The 19064-nt window shown below is 40.7% G+C and overlaps 1 protein-coding gene across 1 annotated transcript in view; it reads left to right on the forward strand.

Moving 5' to 3' along the window:
- The window catches only part of COL20A1 (collagen type XX alpha 1 chain), a 184717-nt gene that overhangs the window by 118865 nt on the left and 46788 nt on the right, over positions 1–19064 (forward strand). Inside the window, exons 26-27 of the mRNA XM_067468230.1 lie at positions 4681–4839; positions 16609–16686. Of these exons, the coding sequence (XP_067324331.1) occupies positions 4681–4839; positions 16609–16686 (237 nt within the window). The remainder of the gene's footprint in view (positions 1–4680; positions 4840–16608; positions 16687–19064) is intronic.

Below are 19064 nucleotides of genomic sequence, written 5' to 3' on the forward strand. Positions count from 1 at the left end.
TCACAACCCTGAAGGGGACTCAGGGCAGTTCACAGTGTTGGCAAAAATTCAGTGCTTATGCTATAAGTAACAGAATTCCCCATCAGCATGGCCAGGTGATATTCCACAAAGTAACTTTTCTAAATTTGGAGTTATGCTGACACATATGCTGAAACAAATTATTTCAAATATTTGTACCCCGCCTTTCTCTACCCCCGAAGGGGGACTCAATACAAATTGTCACAAATAACAGCAACTACTAATACTACTACTACTTTACTTATAGTTTGCCCTATCTCCTCAAGGGGACTCAGGGCAGACTCCAGCTAACAAAAAAAGGGAAACATTTGATGCCTCTGTACAACAACAAAGACAAACATAATAGCCCAGTATAACCCCACATATGAAGACATTTTATAACATGACATCTATAGATTAAATAAATGTAACCTATCCAAAAATTATATCTAACATAAAACATAAAGATAAAACAACCACGTTAATTTACAGAAACCAATGAAGGTTCACTAAGATATGTGAGTTAATTTGTGTGGTCAGTGATGCTAACTGGGTAATATGTTCTGACAAAGCCTGAATGCAATAATAGTTTTCAGTCAGAGATCTAGTAGTGGTCTCTCATCATCTAACCCTCCTCCTCCTCTCCTTTTCAGAGTTATTTTTTTTAAGGAGAGAAGGGAGGGGGCCAGCTTTATTTCTTTAGGGAGGAAGTTCCAGAGGTGGGGGGAGATCACGGAGAAGGCCCTCTCTCTTGTTTCCACCAGCCATGCTTTCTGGACTAAAAGAAGTAAACAAGTTTATATATTATCTTTTACTCCTTTCTAAAGTAAAAGTTAATATATAATCTTATTCTGAATGTTTTCTTGATTGATTCCTGCTTTCCCCACTCTCTGCACTCTCTCTTTTTTAAATTAAAGTTGTTTTATAGTTTATTCTTAAGCTATAGCAATGGAGTGAATCTACCAAGTCCAAGGCTATGACCAGCATAAAAGTAATAAAATAAAAATGCATTATTATGATGATGTTTATTTATATCCAGCTTTTTCTCTCCACAAGGAGATTCATGAAACCAATATAATCCAAAAACAATGCATTAAAATAGCCAAGATATAAAAGTCAGGGCAGATTTGTTTATTTGTTTTTTTAAAAAAACAAAACAAAACAAAACAAAAGCATAATGAAACATGTTTACAGTGTTCAGTATTTCATTCTTTCAGGGTTAGTGCTGGATGTTGAATTTTGAAATGTGGCTGCAAGCTGCCTTGAAAGCTTCCCCTTAAATAAATAAAAAAATGCCATGGCTATTAGTACTATTATGCACCTGAAGTGCCCTCTTTCCATTGATCTCACAACAAGGAAACCTTTGGCTTTTGAAATTTCTATGAAAGGCCTAATAATGCCAACATTTGATCTTCTATTCGTCTTTTAAACTCTGCTTATATGATTGACTCTTGGAGAAAGGTCTGCCATTTATTCCTTCCTGTTACCTCTCTGCTTTTGTACATTAATGGTGTTAGATGGGACTATCCTCACTTGGCTCCAAATTTCCCCAATGGTATAGTTCAAAGAGACAGGACTCAGCATACCAGAACCGTTTGCGTAAGAGGACCTCAATGGTGAATTATTTAATGATGGATTGAAGTCCACTCATTCTGGTTTTACTGTTTCGAATGCCTCTGCCTTCTTTAAAGACAGATGTATATTACTTTGTTCTGTCTTTTTTCCAATCTGTTTCTCTCTCTACTTGAATCAAGCAATCTCGTTCCGTCAATGCATCCAGCTCCTTCTTCTGCTTTGGGCCATTCCTTTACCTGTCTGCTTTTGCAAAATGTTCCCTTGATCATTATCAATCTCACCTTTTACAACTTGTTTCCTGGATCACCAGAAATCCCTTTTCACCAAACCTAGGAGTGAAAAGAAATATTGCTAGGCTCAGTAGTTCTAAAGGAAAACACAGTAGCATTTGTCTATTTCACCAAAAATTGTAAGAATCGGTGTGCCTTTAGCTTGTATGTACCTTAAAGGGCCTATTTGAGAAAGAAAGTATTGACAAAATATAATCAGTATGATTTAAAAAGATCCTTTCACATCTTTAACCCAACCTCACAAGGTTAAACTCTAGAGTTGGTGTCATCCGGTATATTAACTTGTGGAGTTATCCCCCTCTCATTGGCCTGGGTCCCTTCAGGGTTATAAATACACCATCATCATCATCATTATTTGAAACACAACAAGATTAGTATCACTGTTGGCTGTTGTATTGGAACACATGTCGGACACTTCCCAAGTGTCTAGGACTGTGTGATGTTTTGGCGAATAATGTGTGCAGATTTGAGTAGGGTGGCCTTTTGCAGCTGACAGATGGTAGTTTTACCAGCACCAATTGTGTTTAAGTGCAGGCCAAGGTCTTTAGGCACTGCACCCAGTGTGCTGATCACTACTGGGATCACCTTTACTGGCTTGTGCCAGAGGCGCCTTCTCCTTCTCCTCCTTCTTCTTCTCCTTCTTTTCGTTCTTCTCCTTTTCCTCCTCCTCCTCCTCCTCCTCCTCCTCGTTCTTCTCGTTCTTCTCCTTCTCCTTCTCCTTCTCCTTCTTCTTCAACAAGTCAATAACAATATTTAATAACACATTTCTGCTAAAACACTGCACATGAGGATGGGGCACCCCTAAATCCATCCATACTCCCTCATACTCTTCCTTCCTTCTCTCCAGTCTGCCACGCATGCCATTCTGGTGGCAAGGAGAGCATGTGGACAACAGAGGTGGCTTCCCAGGCAAGATTCCTTTTCCACATTTTCCTCTTCCACATTCTAAAACTGATTGAATTAGTGATTGAATCTTGCTTCATTGCTTGCCATGATCTATCCTTTGTAGAAGGTAGCAAGCTGCCATAGGGATTATAGGGCAGCTCACATGGAACTCAGATATTATGCTGCTTCTTCTCATCTTTGGAATTAAGTGTTATTCTGTCTAATGATAGGGCCAACCCCAAGTGAACTTGGGATCCAGCCAGAGTAAATCCTGTTTGTGCCTGGAAGCACTTTCCCCCCTACTGTGAAGGTTATTTCAGAGCAGAATTCCTAACATCTGCCACTCAACCTGTAAAAATGTCTTGGACCACTAGGTTTTGATTGCCATTAACATCTAAATATAATAAGCCATAAGAACTTGTTTGTCTGTGATTAAACAGACTTACATGGGAATCTTCTTCTGAAGATAGTTTCCTCAATTCCTGGTTTGTTTCTTTAAGAATTTTTTTGTGTCAGGAGCAATTTGAGAAACTGCAAGTAGCTTCTGGTGCAAGTAACTTCTTGTATCAGAGAACTGGCTGTCTGCAAGGACGCCCTGATATTTTACCATCCTGTGGGAGGCTTCTCTCATGTCCCCACACGAGAAGCTGGAGCTGACAGACAAGAGCTCACTCTGCTTCCTTGAACTGAACTGCAGACATTTTGGTCATTAGTCCTGTCAACACAAGAGTTTAACCCATTGCACCACCAGGGTCTCTGTTTCTTTCAGTTAACCCAGACAGATGATACGATTATGTTGTTGTTTATTGTTTGAGTTTTCGGTTTTATTTTATTGTAATTTGTTGTTTGGGCTTGGCCTCAGGTAAGCCGCTCCGAGTCCCCATCGGGGAGATGGTGGCGGGGTATAAATAAAGATTATTATTATTATTATTATTATTATTAGAAAAAGAAAAGGTCTTGCAGAAATGCCATTATAATCGACACTTTTGTTGGTTCAAAATGTGGTTGGATACTTTTCCTTAAAAAGCTTCTATTGAAAAAAAATCCACTAACTTGTCGTTGAAATAAAATAGATTTTCTAGAGTTCTGTTGAATAAGCCTCTGTTTCGTCTTCTATCTGCCTTAAACCCCCCAGTAGAGATGTAGGAAGCACAAAACAATCCATCCGGCCTCGTGGGTGTTGTCAGGTCCTTGGACTGTTATCCACTCCTTCATAGAGCAACCTTTCCTCTCTTCCTCCCATACACAATAGAGGATTTTGGGTGGAAAATAATACACAAAGCCTTCAACAACACAATACACAAAGCAATGCACTTTTCTTTGACAAGGCATGCTAATGCAGAGTCACTGATATGCTCTTGTATATACAAAAATGAGTTTCTTCTCCCACATTTTTCATATGCACCCATTTCACCATAATCCATCACTTTCAAAAATAACGCAATATGTTCCACCAGTACATATGCAAATGTTAACATAAATTTTGAGGGTAGTGGATCTTCACATTTCTTTGAGATGAAGAAGTCCTGTAAAACAAAGAAATTGCCTCTTCTCTGGAACAGATAAAATCTTGTACTTGTGGATGCTGTGATGGATTTCATCAGGCAAAAATCCCATATGAAATTGGTCAGGCTGTAGCTCAGTTCAGACAATGAATTTGTGATGTGTGTGTGCGTCAATCACAACTTTTCAGGAGGATAGTTAAACTTGGGTTCTCCATATCAGTTATCTGGTTATGGAAATGAAAGCCTACATCTTCTCTATCCAAGGCTGATATGCTATAACTTTTGACTTGCTGGTATAGCTCAATATTACAAACAAATCTGAGTATACTGTTTTGACTGGGTCCAGAAGTCTTTGATTACATAACATTGCATGGAATGCTCTGCTATCAAGGTGAGGTGCGATGTAACTATTTTTGTCTCTTGAGCAGGTGCATGTTTCGGTGAACCATTCCAAGGTCAAGCTCTATATTGACTGCAGGAAAACAGCTGAGAAGCCACTTGGAACTTCTGAAACCATCTCAACAGCTGGCTTTGTCATGCTGGGGAAGCTAACAAGGACGCGAGGGCCACGGAGTGGGTCAGCAGCAGTAAGTCTTCTCTGTATACACTTCATGAAAAAGCTCTGTCTTTGTTCTAAAATAGAAGGTCGACTTGACAGCAGAGGTTGGCCTTTTGTGGCCTTTGAAATGTTGCTGAGTGCATGGCATCTCTTATACTGGCTAGGTCAGATGGAAGCTATAGTCCTTCAGCATCTGAAGGCCACAAATGATCCATCTCTGCTTTATTAGAGCAAAAGGTAATGGTGCAAATAAGAGTAAGATGCCACACGGAATGGTGGAGCCTATTTGTCATGTTCCCTTCCAAAACATAGATGTTGCTTTGTTGCCTGAGGATTTCGGGAGTAGTAGTCTCATTTATTTTCCCTCAAGTTCTCTTCCTTCTTTATTATAGAATCATAGAATCAAAGAGTTAGAAGAGACCTCATGGGCCATCCAGTCCAACCCCATTCTGCCAAGGAGCAGGAATATTGCATTCAAATCACCCCTGACAGATGGCCATCCAGCCTCTATTTAAAAGCTTCCAAAGAAGGAGCCTCCACCACACTCCGGGGCAGAGAGTTCCACTGCTGAACGGCTCTCACAGTCAGGAAGTTCTTCCTCATGTTCAGATGGAATCTCCTTTCTTGTAGTTTGAAGCCATTGTTCCGCATCCTAGTCTCCAGGGAAGCAGAAAACAAGCTTGCTCCCTCCTCCCTGTGGCTTCCTCTCACATATTTATACATGGCTATCATATCTCCTCTCAGCCTTCTTTTCTTCAGGCTATACATGCCCAGCTTCTTAAGCTGCTCCTCATAGGGCTTGTTCTCCAGACCCTTTATCATTTTAGTCGCTCTCCTCTGGACACATTCACAGCCAATTCTTCCCTGAACATCCCTTCAGGATTTTCCATGGGGATGGGGAGGCTATGTCACAGGTGAAAGGTGAGGTTGTGGAGTACTCCTGATACTTCTGATGGAGTTGCTTTCATTCTGTAGCCTTGGAGTTAGTTCTTCAAACTACACTACAAACATTGCAGTTTGAACTGCACTATTTAAGCCCCATCGCCACTGACCATTTAATGCAGTTTGGAGTGAGCTTCAAAATGTGGTGGCCAGTCAAACCTGCATTGTATGGAATCTCTAGACGAAGATGTTATATCTCAGAAAACAGTTTCCCCACAACTTCCACTACTTTGGATGTTAATTTCAAAAGTTAACATTCTCTTCCTCTCGAAATCTTCTTAACTATTTTTCTGTTTTCCTATGCATTGCATCTATTCACTCGGGTCGAATTTTACTGCATATATGACTTCCTGCACAGCTACTAGCTTGGAGCAAGAGCTGTGTAAGTCTTGTTCTATTGCTATTGCTGGTTTTTCCATTCATGTTTCTTCTGCTGACTTCTGCATTCACTTCTAATTCCTTCAACACACACAAACAAACTCATTCTCTTTTTAATGATGTTCCCCAAGGAATACAGATTTTGTACACATTTTGCCATAACAGATATTTTTAATTGATATGCATTTTATCTTTTGGAAAAAAAGATACTTGTTTTGGAATGCAACTCGCAGTCACATTTTGTCCATGATTGGTAGTCATTAAAGCTGTGGGACCTTTGCAGTCCAAAATGCTTTTAGTGGGTATTTTTGAGCCAAGAACAGTATTACATAATTCACAGAAGTACAAATACTGAAGCATAACTTCTGTTCTAATCTGTGTTTCTCTCCAAAAAGGATGAGTCAGCCTGGTTTACTAAAAATTTAGGCTTGATAAATTCAAGAGAAATCTCTAGCATGTGAACTGTATAGGTTTTTATAGGGAAAGCTGACTGTGTATAGTTGCATGGACTCAGACAGACATGATAATATTTGGGTTTAAAATGCCAAAAAATGAACCTTGATTATGTCATGCACCATGCACAATGCTAATGTGTAGGCATACTTTTCTATATCCTCCTACCATTTCACAGATACTCAGGCTCCCTCCAGCACTTGTTTGAGTTGTTCACCATTTTATAAAAGGGACACCTTTTTTCAACTCCATTGTATATAATTAGACTTGAACATGTGTGAATTTTTATATAAGGATGGTCCTCAAACAAAACCTCAGCAGTTAGCAAGGGCCCACTGTATATGACTTAGGCACAAGCCTAAGGGCTCCATGGAGCACAGTTGGAGAATCACTACTTTAAAGTATACTTAAGCATATTTAACTAAGTAACGTGCCTTAGCCCACTCAATGACAAAACATAGCAAAAACATAATTTAGCCATGCTTTGATTCCCAGCAGAATGGACAGCCAATGCCTGATAATATAGTTTGGATAAGGTGTTATAATAGTTACTACTAGGGTTATGGATGGATCATTTATCAAAAACGGTCTTCAGTTGGATCAGCTGATCAGATGCTTATAACAGCATGGGCTCTGCCACCATTTTTTTCCGACTGCGACAGAACAGTGGCTGCCAAAAAAATGGCTGCTTTTGGTTTCCTTTGGCTACATGTGGAGGGTGGGAGACAGCCACTATAAGGGAAAGGATCCCAGAAAGAGTGTTTTCTTAAGACCTTGCCTTAAACCCAGGTCTCCTTGAAAGACAGATGGGAAAGGATCCCAGGAAGGGTGTTTTTTTACATCCAATGCTGGAAAGGGGAGCCTTGTATATTCCCCGTTGCCACCAATGGGCCAGATATTTCAGCTGCTAAGCCAAAAATGATTTTTTCATTAGCTGATTTTTGGGAGAGTTCCAAAAATGGATTCAGGAACCCACCAAAATTTGGATACTAAAATGGATTGCTGTCCGGCCAAATTGCACAACCCTAGTGTCTACACAGACACAGTTGTGCCACTATTTCCACACTCATACCCCCTCTCCCACCACCTCTTTATTGGGCATCAGCTGCAAGGGGGTAGTTCTCCTAGTGATCAAAGCATGGATGAATGATGTTTCTGCCCAATTTGAGGGTGAGATGTCTTGGTGAAGTATACAAACTAATGGTTCATCTACACCAGGCATCTTCAAACTCTGGCACTCCAACAGTTTGTGTCTCCAACTCCCAGAAGCCCTAGCCAGCTTCTTCAGTGGTCAGGAATTACAGAGCACAGAGATTTACATTGTAGAATTAATGCAATTCATAATGGTATCAACTGCCATGACTCAGTGCTATGTGATTATGGGAGCTATATGTTGAGCCTTTCTGCTCAAGAGTGCTGGTACCTCACCAAACTACAACTCCGAGCATTGAGCCACAGCAGGAAAAGTAGAGTCAAACTGCATTAATTCTACAGTGTACATGCACCCTAACTAATCGATAATATCCTTCCAAATATGCAAATATCTTATACTATATACATCACTCTTAACACATAAGGAATATATTCAAATATATTCAAATAATAAAATCAGGGAAGCAGCATGATGACGATGACAATGATTTATTTCATTCAAACATTTGTACCTTGCCCTTCTCAACCCCCGAAGGGGGACTCAGGGCGGCTTACAGCCGGCAACAATTTGATGCCCAAACACACAAAACACAGTAAAACACAGCAATTACATAATAGGTAAAAACATTAGGTTAAAATCCATTTAAAACAGTATTATTTACTAAATAGCTATATCTAAATCCTATTCAGTGACCAACGACCCAGTCCAAAACCAGTCCATAGTCTCTTCACCAAAACATTGTGAATTGTTGTCAGCCTGCTACCCGAATGCCTGGACCCAAAACCATGTTTTGAGCTTCTTCCTGAAGGAAAGGAGGGATGTGGTTGACCTAATTTAACTGGGGAGCATGTTCCAGAGGTGTGGGGGGGGGGGCACTGCCGAGAAGGCCTGTCTCTCGTCCCCGCCAAGCGCATTTGTGACAGAGGTGGGATCAAGAGCAGGGCCTCCCTGGATGATCTTAAACTCTGAGGTGAGACGTAGAGGAAGATATGTTCAGACAAGTAGGCTGGGCCGGAACTGTATAGGGCTTTATAGATCAAGACCAGCACTTTGAATTGTGCTCAGAACTGTACTGGCAGCCAGTGGAGCTGACACAACGGGGGTAGCATGCTCCCTGTATGTCACTCCAATGAGTAATCTGGCTGCCACCCATCAGACTAGTTGGAGTTTTCAAAGAGTCTTCAAAGGCAACCCCATGTAAAGCACATTATAGTAATCTATTCAGGATGTAACAAAAGCATGGACCACCATGGCCAGATCAGACTTCCCTAAGGTAGGGAAGCAAAAGCTCCCCTGGCCACCACTGGGACCTGGGGTTTCAGGTTCAGTGATGAATCCAGATCACTCCCAAGCTGCGAACCTGTGCCTTCAGGGGGAGTGTAACCCCATCCAACACAGGCTGTAACCCTATACCTTGTTCAGTCTTTCGACTGACCAGTAGAACCTCTGTCTTGTCTGGATTCAGTTTAAATTTGTTAGCTCTCATCCAGTCTGACACAGCTGCCAAGCATTGGTTCAAGGTCTGGACTCCTTAGTAATAGGTGGGAAGGAGTGACCGATGATGATGATGATGGTGGTGGTGGTGGTGGTGATATAATTAATTTATTACCTGCCTTTCCTTGTGGTTTGAGACAGGGTACAAGTTACAACATAGTTGAAACTGCAAAATAGAATCAAGCACTATTAAAATACATATAAGAAATAAATACAGGTAAAATGCATCTTAAAATTTACTGACGAAAAGCAGGTTAAAATCCACAAGTTAAAATACAATCTTTCATAGTCATTCTTTTAAGGAATAATGGGAAACAACACCTTGCTTCTTGTCTTTGGAAACAACAGTCTGAATTAAAGTTAGCACTCTTTGAATTCGATAATAATAGGATTATCATTAACCAGGGTTTGTTATATTTCCCTCTTGGAATTGCTTCTCTAACAGAGGATGGACACAGGGACTCTGAGCAGGGCTTCATCTCTGTTTGTCTGTATCTGTCGGTTGTGGGATGAAATTGAAATAGGCTAAGCTTCCATCGCTCCAAGCAAGCTTTTTCATTACCAGCTTCTTCTTTTTTTGCCTTTCCCCAAAAAATTGCTATGTAATTCAGATTGACAGCTGCTTTGTTGGATCTTGGAGGAAAAGTCTCAGTTTTCCTGAATCTGTTATATATGAGTATCTTGGGAGGTGCGGGGGAAGACATATTTAATGAGTTTAAATAATTGAAAAAATAACTAATGGACACCCTAGGCTTCCATTGCCACCCATTGCTTTTCAAATACTCTTTGTTTCTCAGAAGTAATGTCTCTAGATAGATAGGCAGAATGCCTCATTACTGTGCTATCATTTTGCCTTATTTCTCCGGATGTATCTTTTCAGATGTCAGTTTGATCTGTGGAGCTTGTTTCAAGTCCATTTGCTGCTCAGTATTTGCTTCCCCTTCCTAAATCAATCTGTTCATTTATATAGAAATGCATGGCACCCCCGTGCACACACACAGGAAATGTGATTGAATAGAAAGGGGGAAAAAAATTGGTGCAGGGACTAATCTAGCCACACCGTAGAGACCAACTGATTTATTTTAGCTGGAGCTTTCAAAGTCATCACCCCATCTCTTTGGACCCACTTATGAAGGGATATAAAAGGGTCTTTAAGCCCATTTACATAGTTGCGGAAGTAGGTCAGAGTGTAATAATATACATAAAGATGCATAAACTGTGACCCTAGCCATAAATCTTGAAAGAGTGGTATGAAGATGATACAGATTGTTCATGTGGCTTCTCTGATAATATTGATCTATGCAAGTACTAAATCTGGTTATCAAAACATAGTTTTCTTGGAATCAAAACCTCATCAGATTGGACAGAGATATTTAATTGCAGTGAGGTTTTTCCTATACAGGGATAGGTAAACCGTCCTTGGCTCCATTCACAATCAAAGGATGTTGGAAATTGGTGAGCGGTGGTTGCTTATTTTTTTCAGAATTCTAGCCTCTATCAACAGAAGTATAATGTCTAGATCAGGGAAATTCATGGGACTTCACATGCAATGGGTTAAACCCCTGTGCCGGCAGGACTGAAGATCGACAGGTCACAGGTTCGAATCCGGGGAGAGGCGGATGAGCTCCCTCTATCAGCTCCAGCTCCTCATGTGGGGGACATGAGAGAAGCCTCCCACAAGGATGATAAAAGCATCAATTCATCCGGGCGTCCCCTGGGCAACGTCCTTGCAGATGACCAATTCTCTCACACCAGAAACAACTTGCAGTTTCTCAAGTCACTCCTGACACGACCAATCACATGCAATAAAATCAGCATTTCTACACATCCAAGAAATGATGTTAGCTCAAACCATGGGGTAGCTCGAACCATGGGTTCCAGGTATTTCACCATTTCCAAAGTCTGTTTTCCTCCCTATGCTTCCTAATTTGACTGGCAATTGACTTCTTTTTTAATCCCCTGCTTAGGGACATGTAAAAACATGTGATGGGAATTCCCCATTATCTGCTTTTAAAGATAAAGATTTTGTCATTCTGGAAGGGGGAACCAAGGTTGATAAATCTATCTACTTATTTACATTATTTATATTTCACCTTTCTCACCCTGAAGGGGACCCAGAGAGGATCACAGAACACACATACGGCAAACATTCAATACTGTTATATTTATTATTTATTTATTTACAGTATTTTGTATTCCGCCCTTCTCACCCCGCAGGGAACTCTGAGCGGATTACAATGTACATATATATGGCAAACATTCAGTGCCATAGACACATAACATATATAGACAAACAGTCAGAGGCTATTTGACATTCCAACTTTTTCTGGCCACCAGCGAACTGTTGCTTCACTGTCCATCTGCAACACCAATGAAGTACTTCCTCATTCCTTGCATACTTGCTTGGAGATTTTTATGGCCTCGTAAATTAGTTAAATTAGCGTCCCTACATAAGTGGTACCTAAATTTCTACTTGACAGATGCAACTGTCTTTTGGGCTGCAAAGGTCGACAACAAGCTACACAAATTGGTCGGAAGCTCATTCCAACCCAGGCTGACTTTGAACTCATGACCTTTCGGTCAGTAGTGATCTTAATGCAGCTGACTCCCAGCCAGCTGCGCCACAGGCCCGACAAGACAGACTGACAAAACAGACAACTGCACATAGATAGAGGGATATATAGGCTTTCCCATCTTCAGCATCTTGGATGCTGTGCTTGGTTCTAGCTACGGGGGGGGGGGGGGAGGTGGTATTGCTCCACTTTTCCCTGCCTAAGAGATTTTTTGGTAAACTTCTTCTTTGATAGAATTGCCAGCATTTTGTCTGGCATTGCCTTATGGGTTCCTAAATGCCTCCCCGCTTAAGCAGTACCTATTTATCTACTCACATTGCTGTTTTGAAAACTGCTAGGTAGGCAGAAGCTGGGCTAAAATCTAGGAGCTCACACTGATCCGGGCTTTGAACTGTCAACCTTTTGGTTGGCAAAATGTACTGCAGCTTGCAGTTAACCTGCTGTGCTAAAGCCTGGCCCAGATGGGAAGTATAGAATCCTTTTTTCTGCCATAATCTTTAGAACTGAAGAGGAAGAAACAGTTTGACACTTTTTTAACAGTGTAAACTCAGTAGAGTTATCTTTTGAATTGAGAGATATCTGTACTTATACATTGTAATATAGAATAATATAGAATAGAAGAAATCATGTTTGATGGTTTGTGTTAAAAAGGAGTTCCGCAAAAACAAACACAGACAAGTAAAAGAAAATCGGGAAAGAGACAATGGGAGGATAATGTCTCCAATGTGATGGGAAAGCAAATGAATAATTTGAAAAGAAAGCTGAATGAAGGGAAAAAATGTAGTGGGGGTAGGAAAATCATTTGTTTAATATGTCATAAATACTTTTAAAAACATTAAATAGGTTCTTTTATTCCGCTTTTAGTGAGACAGGTTGCATTAGGCACTTTCAGAGAAAAAAATAGACACAGACTCCAGTACTAGGTTTTATAATAATTATATTGGTTACATAGACAAAGGGGAATATTGCATTAAAGTTTACACATATACTCTAACATTCAATCATTCATTCATCATTCATTCATTCATCAAGCATTCTTACCATTCTTGCTGAAGATGATCAGCTTCTTGAGAGGAGGCAGCAGTTCACGATGGTGTTCAGAAATGGTGTTCAGCTGATCTGACACACACTCTCTGAGAGAGAAGGGTCCTTTTATGTAGTATTCCTGTTGATGTGGCTCTGAAAGTTGTAGATTACTGACAGACGGATTCCATCAGTTCTTGGACAGATGTTGATTCTGATTGATTGGCTTTCCTTATCCAGGAGCCTTGTAAACATTTCTGTAAGGAGCCACAGTGTTGACTTCCTTACTTAAGAGAACCATTGTCTTTGGCAATGTAAACAAGTTGTTTTTCCACCAAGAGTTAATCAAGTCAGGATGTCAACAGTTCTCAAATCTCATCAGCAATTTTTAATTAGTCCACAAGTCCTTTGCCTCTGTCTTGTAGTTTTCCAGGCCTCATTCCTTAGAATGGTATCTTCAGCCCAGTTGGGCCACATTCATACGCCTTTCATAAAATCTCACTCAAACCATACAGCATATTTTATCATGACAAATCTCCAAAGTGTTGCAAAGGTTAAGGGAAAAACAACGATCCCCAAGACTTTATTTATTCTGTGGGATGAAGTCCATAGACCACTCTATTCTGCTTTGGTCAAATTTCACTTGGAATGCTGCATCTAGTTCTGGAAACCACAATTGAAGAAGGATATGGACAGGCTGTAACATGTTCCAGTGAGTGTCTCTGTAGATCTTAGAAAACTATGTCTTGATTTAAGTCGTTGATGTGCTGGCTGATACCCAAACAAGGGATGAGCTGGAGATGGTGGAATACCGGCTAAACAGTGTAATTTCTCCAGTGGTGTAGGTAATAACCTGCACCTTGAATTGGGACCGGAAAATTAATGGTAGCCAATGGAGCTCCTTAAACAGGAAGGTTGACTGCTCTCTGTAATTTGCCCCGGTTAGAAGTCTTGCTGCCGAGCGTTGGACTAATTGAAGTTTCCGGTCCATCTTCAAGGGCAGCCCCACATAGAGTGCATTGCAGTAGTCCAGTCTAGAGATAACTAAGGAATGGACCACCGTGGTCAAGTCATGCTTCGTGAGGTATGGTCGCAGCTGGCGCACGAGTTTTAATTGTGCAAAGGCCCTCCCGGCCACCGCCAACACCTGCGCATCAAGCGTCAGCGCTGAGGCCAGGAGGACCCCCAAGCTGCGGACCTGCACCTTCAGGGGAAGTGCGACCCCGTCCAGCACAGGTTGCCACCCAATACCCCGGTCAGGCATTCGACTGACCTGGAGGAACTCTGTCTTGTCGGGGTTGGTCTTCAGCTTGCTTGTCCTCACCCAGGTCGACACAGCAGCACTTTCATTTCTCTTTCTGCTGGCACTCCTTTGAATTTTAATTTAATTTTAATGTAGGATTGTTTTTGGTTTGTCCAAAAATGTTTTGGTGAAAACCTTTTGATTAAAAGTGCAAGAAATCATCATAATATGCAAGAACTTTATCCATTTCACCCAGCAAAGTGAAAATTATAAGCATTTGTGTGCAATTAAAAGAAGCTAAAACTAATAATGTTTTCCTTCCCTCATGGAATTATTTGAATTATTGGATCATTTATTTTTTTAAGTATTGTGTTTTTTTGAGTGACATTAATGTAAAATGTTTGTTTTATGGATGAAACTAATTATAAAGTGGGCATGCGGCCTATAAGAATTTAGAGCTGGCTTTTCCAGGCCAACTCTCTGTTTTCATAGGAGTCTTCTCTCTTTGTGAACAGTGAGCCCATCAGGCATTTTGGCCCTGGGATGTTTTAATAATTCCGTCTTTTCCCTTATGACCCTCTCTGTCATTTAATACTTCGAAAATAAAGCAAGTGAACAAACTCCAGAGTTCTGGGTTGGGGAAAACAAAGACACTAATTATGTTTGCTACCACAGTGCAAACATATAAGAGTTTTATAGCAGATAGAACAAACCTTGGCAGATCCACATCTGTGGGTTGAGAAAGATGAGATGTTATTCTCCAAGGTGTCATACAGAGACACAGGAGGAGTTGTAGAAGTTTTTGCTTCTGCTTCCATAATTGGAAAGATATTGTTTCAGGAAGCTGGAGGTTTAGTATCCAGAACTGTTCCCTTCTTATTGCATCTATCATCCATCTCAGTAGTTCTCCTATACCTTTTTTAGGTGGTGGTGGTGATGGATGGAGCCTCTGGTTTAATCTACATGTAAACAAATTTGCACAAACTTGTGCTTATCATTTATTTATTTGCTTTTGAAATTGATTTCCTTCTCAGGCTGGAAAAAGAGCCAAAGAACTTGAAAAGACTATTTTTTAAAAAAATAGAAAATCCACTACAACAAGGAGAATTTCAAACAATACGAGGAAAAACAAAGTCATATTTACATTCAGTTCATAGATTCATAGAGTCATAGAATCATAGAATCAAAGAGTTGGAAGAGACCTCATGGGCCATCCAGTCCAACCCCCTGCCAAGAAGCCGGAATATTGCATTCAAATCACCCCTGACAGATGGCCATCCAGTCTCTGTTTAAAAGTTTCCAAAGAAGGAGCCTCCACCACACTCCGGGGCAGAGAGTTCCACTGCTGAATGGCTCTCACAGTCAGGAAATTCTTCCTCATGTTCAGATGGAATCTCCACTCTTGTAGTTTGAAGCCCTTATTTCATGTCCTAATCTCCAGGGAAGCAGCAAACAAGCTTGCTCCCTCCTCCCTGTGGCTTCCTCTCACATATTTATACACGGCTATCATATCTCCTCTCAGCCTTCTCTTCTTCAGGCTAAACATGCCCAGCTCCTTAAGCCGCTCCTCATAGGGCTTGTTCTCCAGACCCCTGATCATTTTAGTCGCCCTCCTCTGGACACATTCCATCTTGTCAATATCTCTCTTGAATTGTGGTGCCCAGAATTGGACACAATATTCCAGGTGTGGTCTAACCAAAGCGGCATAGAGGGGTAGCATAACTTCCCTAGATCTAGACACTATGCTCCTATTGATGCATGGACATCCTTAAGCCCTTCCATGGACTCCCAATCTGTCTTGAGCACCATTCTTTCAAATGGCATAGCAATGGTGCTGAAGTTCCACTTTTATTCCTGTGCTCGCATCCTAAAGAATCCTGGGATCTGGGTAGACATTATTTTTTTCTCTCTAATTGATTTATTCTTGACCAGCCCTATATCAAAGATGTCAGGGTGGTTTGCTAAAAGCGTTAAAACAAGTTGTACAATTTAAAATAATACAATAATTGAATAAGGTAAAAATAAATGTTTTCCCCTGACATTAAGTCCAGTCGTGTCCAACTCTGGGGTGTGGTGCTCATTTCCATTTCTAAGCCGAAGAGCCAGCGTTGTCTGTAGACACCTCCAAGGTCATGTGGCCAGCATGACTGCATGGAGTGCCGTTATTTAATAATTGAATAACATTAAATAAATTGCAGGAATAAATTAAAACCAGATTTAAAATATTTTATAAACTATGTACACCATATCTGATTTGAGTTGATGAGACCCAATGGCTTTGGTGAACTGCCACATTTTAACTTGGCACCCAAATAACATGAGTGTTGGCACCAGTGTGGCTTTCAGGGAGAGGACAGTCCACAGTTGGGGTTCCATGGCTCTCTCCTACATCCTTACAGAGGATGCTTAGTATTTCCATCTGGAGAGCAGCAGAAAATGCTGTTAAACTGCAGTTTTCTTTATTGTCCCCAGGCATCTTTGTAAATTTATTGTTAGCCCTTTTCGTAACTGCTATCTCATTCTCTCTTTCATCCATAGTTTCAGTTGCAGTCATTGCAAATCGTATGTAGCAGCTTGTGGGCTGAAGAGGATCGGTGTTGTGATGTCCCAGCACTGGTAAGAATGGAGAACCAGCTCCTTTTTGTCATGGCAGTTTTGTGTGCAGTATAGGGTCTGAATACTCTAAAGGCAAGAGATCCCTCCTCATCTTGGAAGCTAAGCAGAGTCAGCCTTGTTTAGTATTTGGATAAGGGATGATGGGTCCACCAAAGAAACAGTGGCCCTCACCAAAGTCCTAACCACTGGGCTTGTGAATGGATTCATTTTGGATGTTTGCTTTCAATTTTTTCAGATTGTTCAGATGCCCATAATGGCAAGGGCTCTGCCACCATGTTTTTTAAAGACTGAAATGGACCATGTGGCTGCCAGTTGTGGCTATCTTTTCTTCTATTAGGCTGCTGAGAGAGGCTGCTGCATGCTCACACATGGTTTCTCAGTGAGCCCTGCCTGTTGGGCCAATCAGACTAGAAGAAAGCCGTGACATGTCTTAACCAAGCTGTTTCTATTTAATGGGATGAGTGCCTCCATTGCTCAGTTGCATTCTGGCTCTAGAGAGAGGAGTTTCGATCTCTCTCCTCCCTCCTTTCTTCCAGAAAATACTTAAAATATCCTTATTAATAATTATAAGAATTTCAGCAAACGACAAAGTCTCATTCTCAGAAAAACCTACCTAGGAAGCAGGCAGGGACATCTAATTACCTCTCAACAAAAGTTTGCTCCAGGCACAGTTAGCCCATTGTATGCTAATCAAGGTGGTCAGTTTAAACATTCACACCTAGCTCCAGCAGAAAAGAGTCCTTTGTCTCACCCTGGTCATTCCACAGATATATAAACCCCTTTTCCCTAGTTCTAATAGACCTCACTACCTCTGAGGATGCTTGCCATAGATGCAGGCGAAATGTCAGGAGAGAATGCCTCTAGACCATGGCCATACAGCTCGAAAAAACCTACAACAACCCAGTGATTCCAGCCATGAAAGCCTTCGACAATACAATTCTTTCTGTTGTTTTATTATATTTCTCTCTCTTCTCTCTGTCTTCTTAATTTCATTTAATAATCATAATTTGGCTGTTGCCTATAATAATAAAACTTTTGGGCTTCTGTGGAAGCTTTGCCAAGCCAACAGAACCTATCTTCTTTCTCTAACTACAACCTCCACCAGGACAAAAAAAAAAAAAGATTATTGTTATTATTGTTTGTACTATTCATAAGAATTGTACCAGCAAAACACCACCAACTAAAGTTCTACCAGTCTTCCTCTACTAATCCTACCCTTTGCAATCTCTCTGCCTTTTTAATTTCATTTAATAATAATAATTTGACTGTTGCCTAATAATAATAAAACTATTTGGCTTCTGTGGAAGCTTTGCCAAACCAACAGAACCCATCGTCTCTCTCTAATTCCAATCTCCAACAGGACATAAAAGATTATTGTTATTGCTATTTGTATTCATAAGAATTGTATCTTTGGGAGTAAATTTTAATTTAAAAAATCACAAAAAAAACAAACAAAATCAAACGCCTGTTTATGGAAGCAATCAGCCAGCCTCATCCAGACACATCCAGCAGCCCCAGTCCCAACTGGCTGAGCTGAAGTCACCCTGATCCGCTTATCTGAGGCCCTCCATTGCCCTTTCTTTTGGGGCTACCGCCTCCTTGACTTTTTTTCCAGGGGATCATAAAGGTGGTCCCTCAGCTTTGGAACTCCCTCCCGATAGAGATTAGATCTGCCTCTTCCCTCCTGACTTTTAGAAAGCTGGTAAAATCATGGCTTTGGGATCCTGATTTGCAGAATGATGATTGAGTCAATAACTGCTGACCTTTCTGGCGGATGGCGCTGACAAACTGACTTTTTTGTAATTTGTATGATTTGCATGAATTGTATTTTAATGTATTGTATATTGATGATGTATATTGTTCTATTTTATTGTATTGAACCCTATGTTGTTAGCCGGCCTGAGTCCCTCCTCGGAGGTTGAGAAGACTGGGTTATAAAAACTCTAAATAAATAAATAAATAAATATTTTTTTCTAATAAGGGAACATACTGCTTGCTTGCTTGCTTGTTGATGGTGGGGAAGTGCATCTTTGACATTTGGCAGCAAGAAATGGTGCCTCTTTGCTGCTTCTTACAGGGTGGGGTCAGTGGGGGATGCCTTTTTGGGATTTTTTTAAAGATTTTATTTCTAGAAAGAAAAGAAAATACTAAAATCAGGAGATGACTCAAATGTTATGAAAATTGGTGGGCTAACAGTGGTAAATGTGTCCTCCAAGTGTATTTTCATCTCAGCAACCCTGAAATGATGGGATGGGAACCCCATGACCCCCCCTCCAATTGCTGCCAATGAGCCAGATCTTGCTGCATTTTTGGGTAATGGAAAGAAAACAGCTTTTCAAATGGCTGACGCTTTTGGGAGGTGCACAAGAACAGATCCC

The sequence above is a fragment of the Anolis sagrei genome, chromosome 4 (assembly GCF_037176765.1).
Source record: "Anolis sagrei isolate rAnoSag1 chromosome 4, rAnoSag1.mat, whole genome shotgun sequence".
Classification (NCBI taxonomy): domain Eukaryota; kingdom Metazoa; phylum Chordata; class Lepidosauria; order Squamata; family Dactyloidae; genus Anolis; species Anolis sagrei.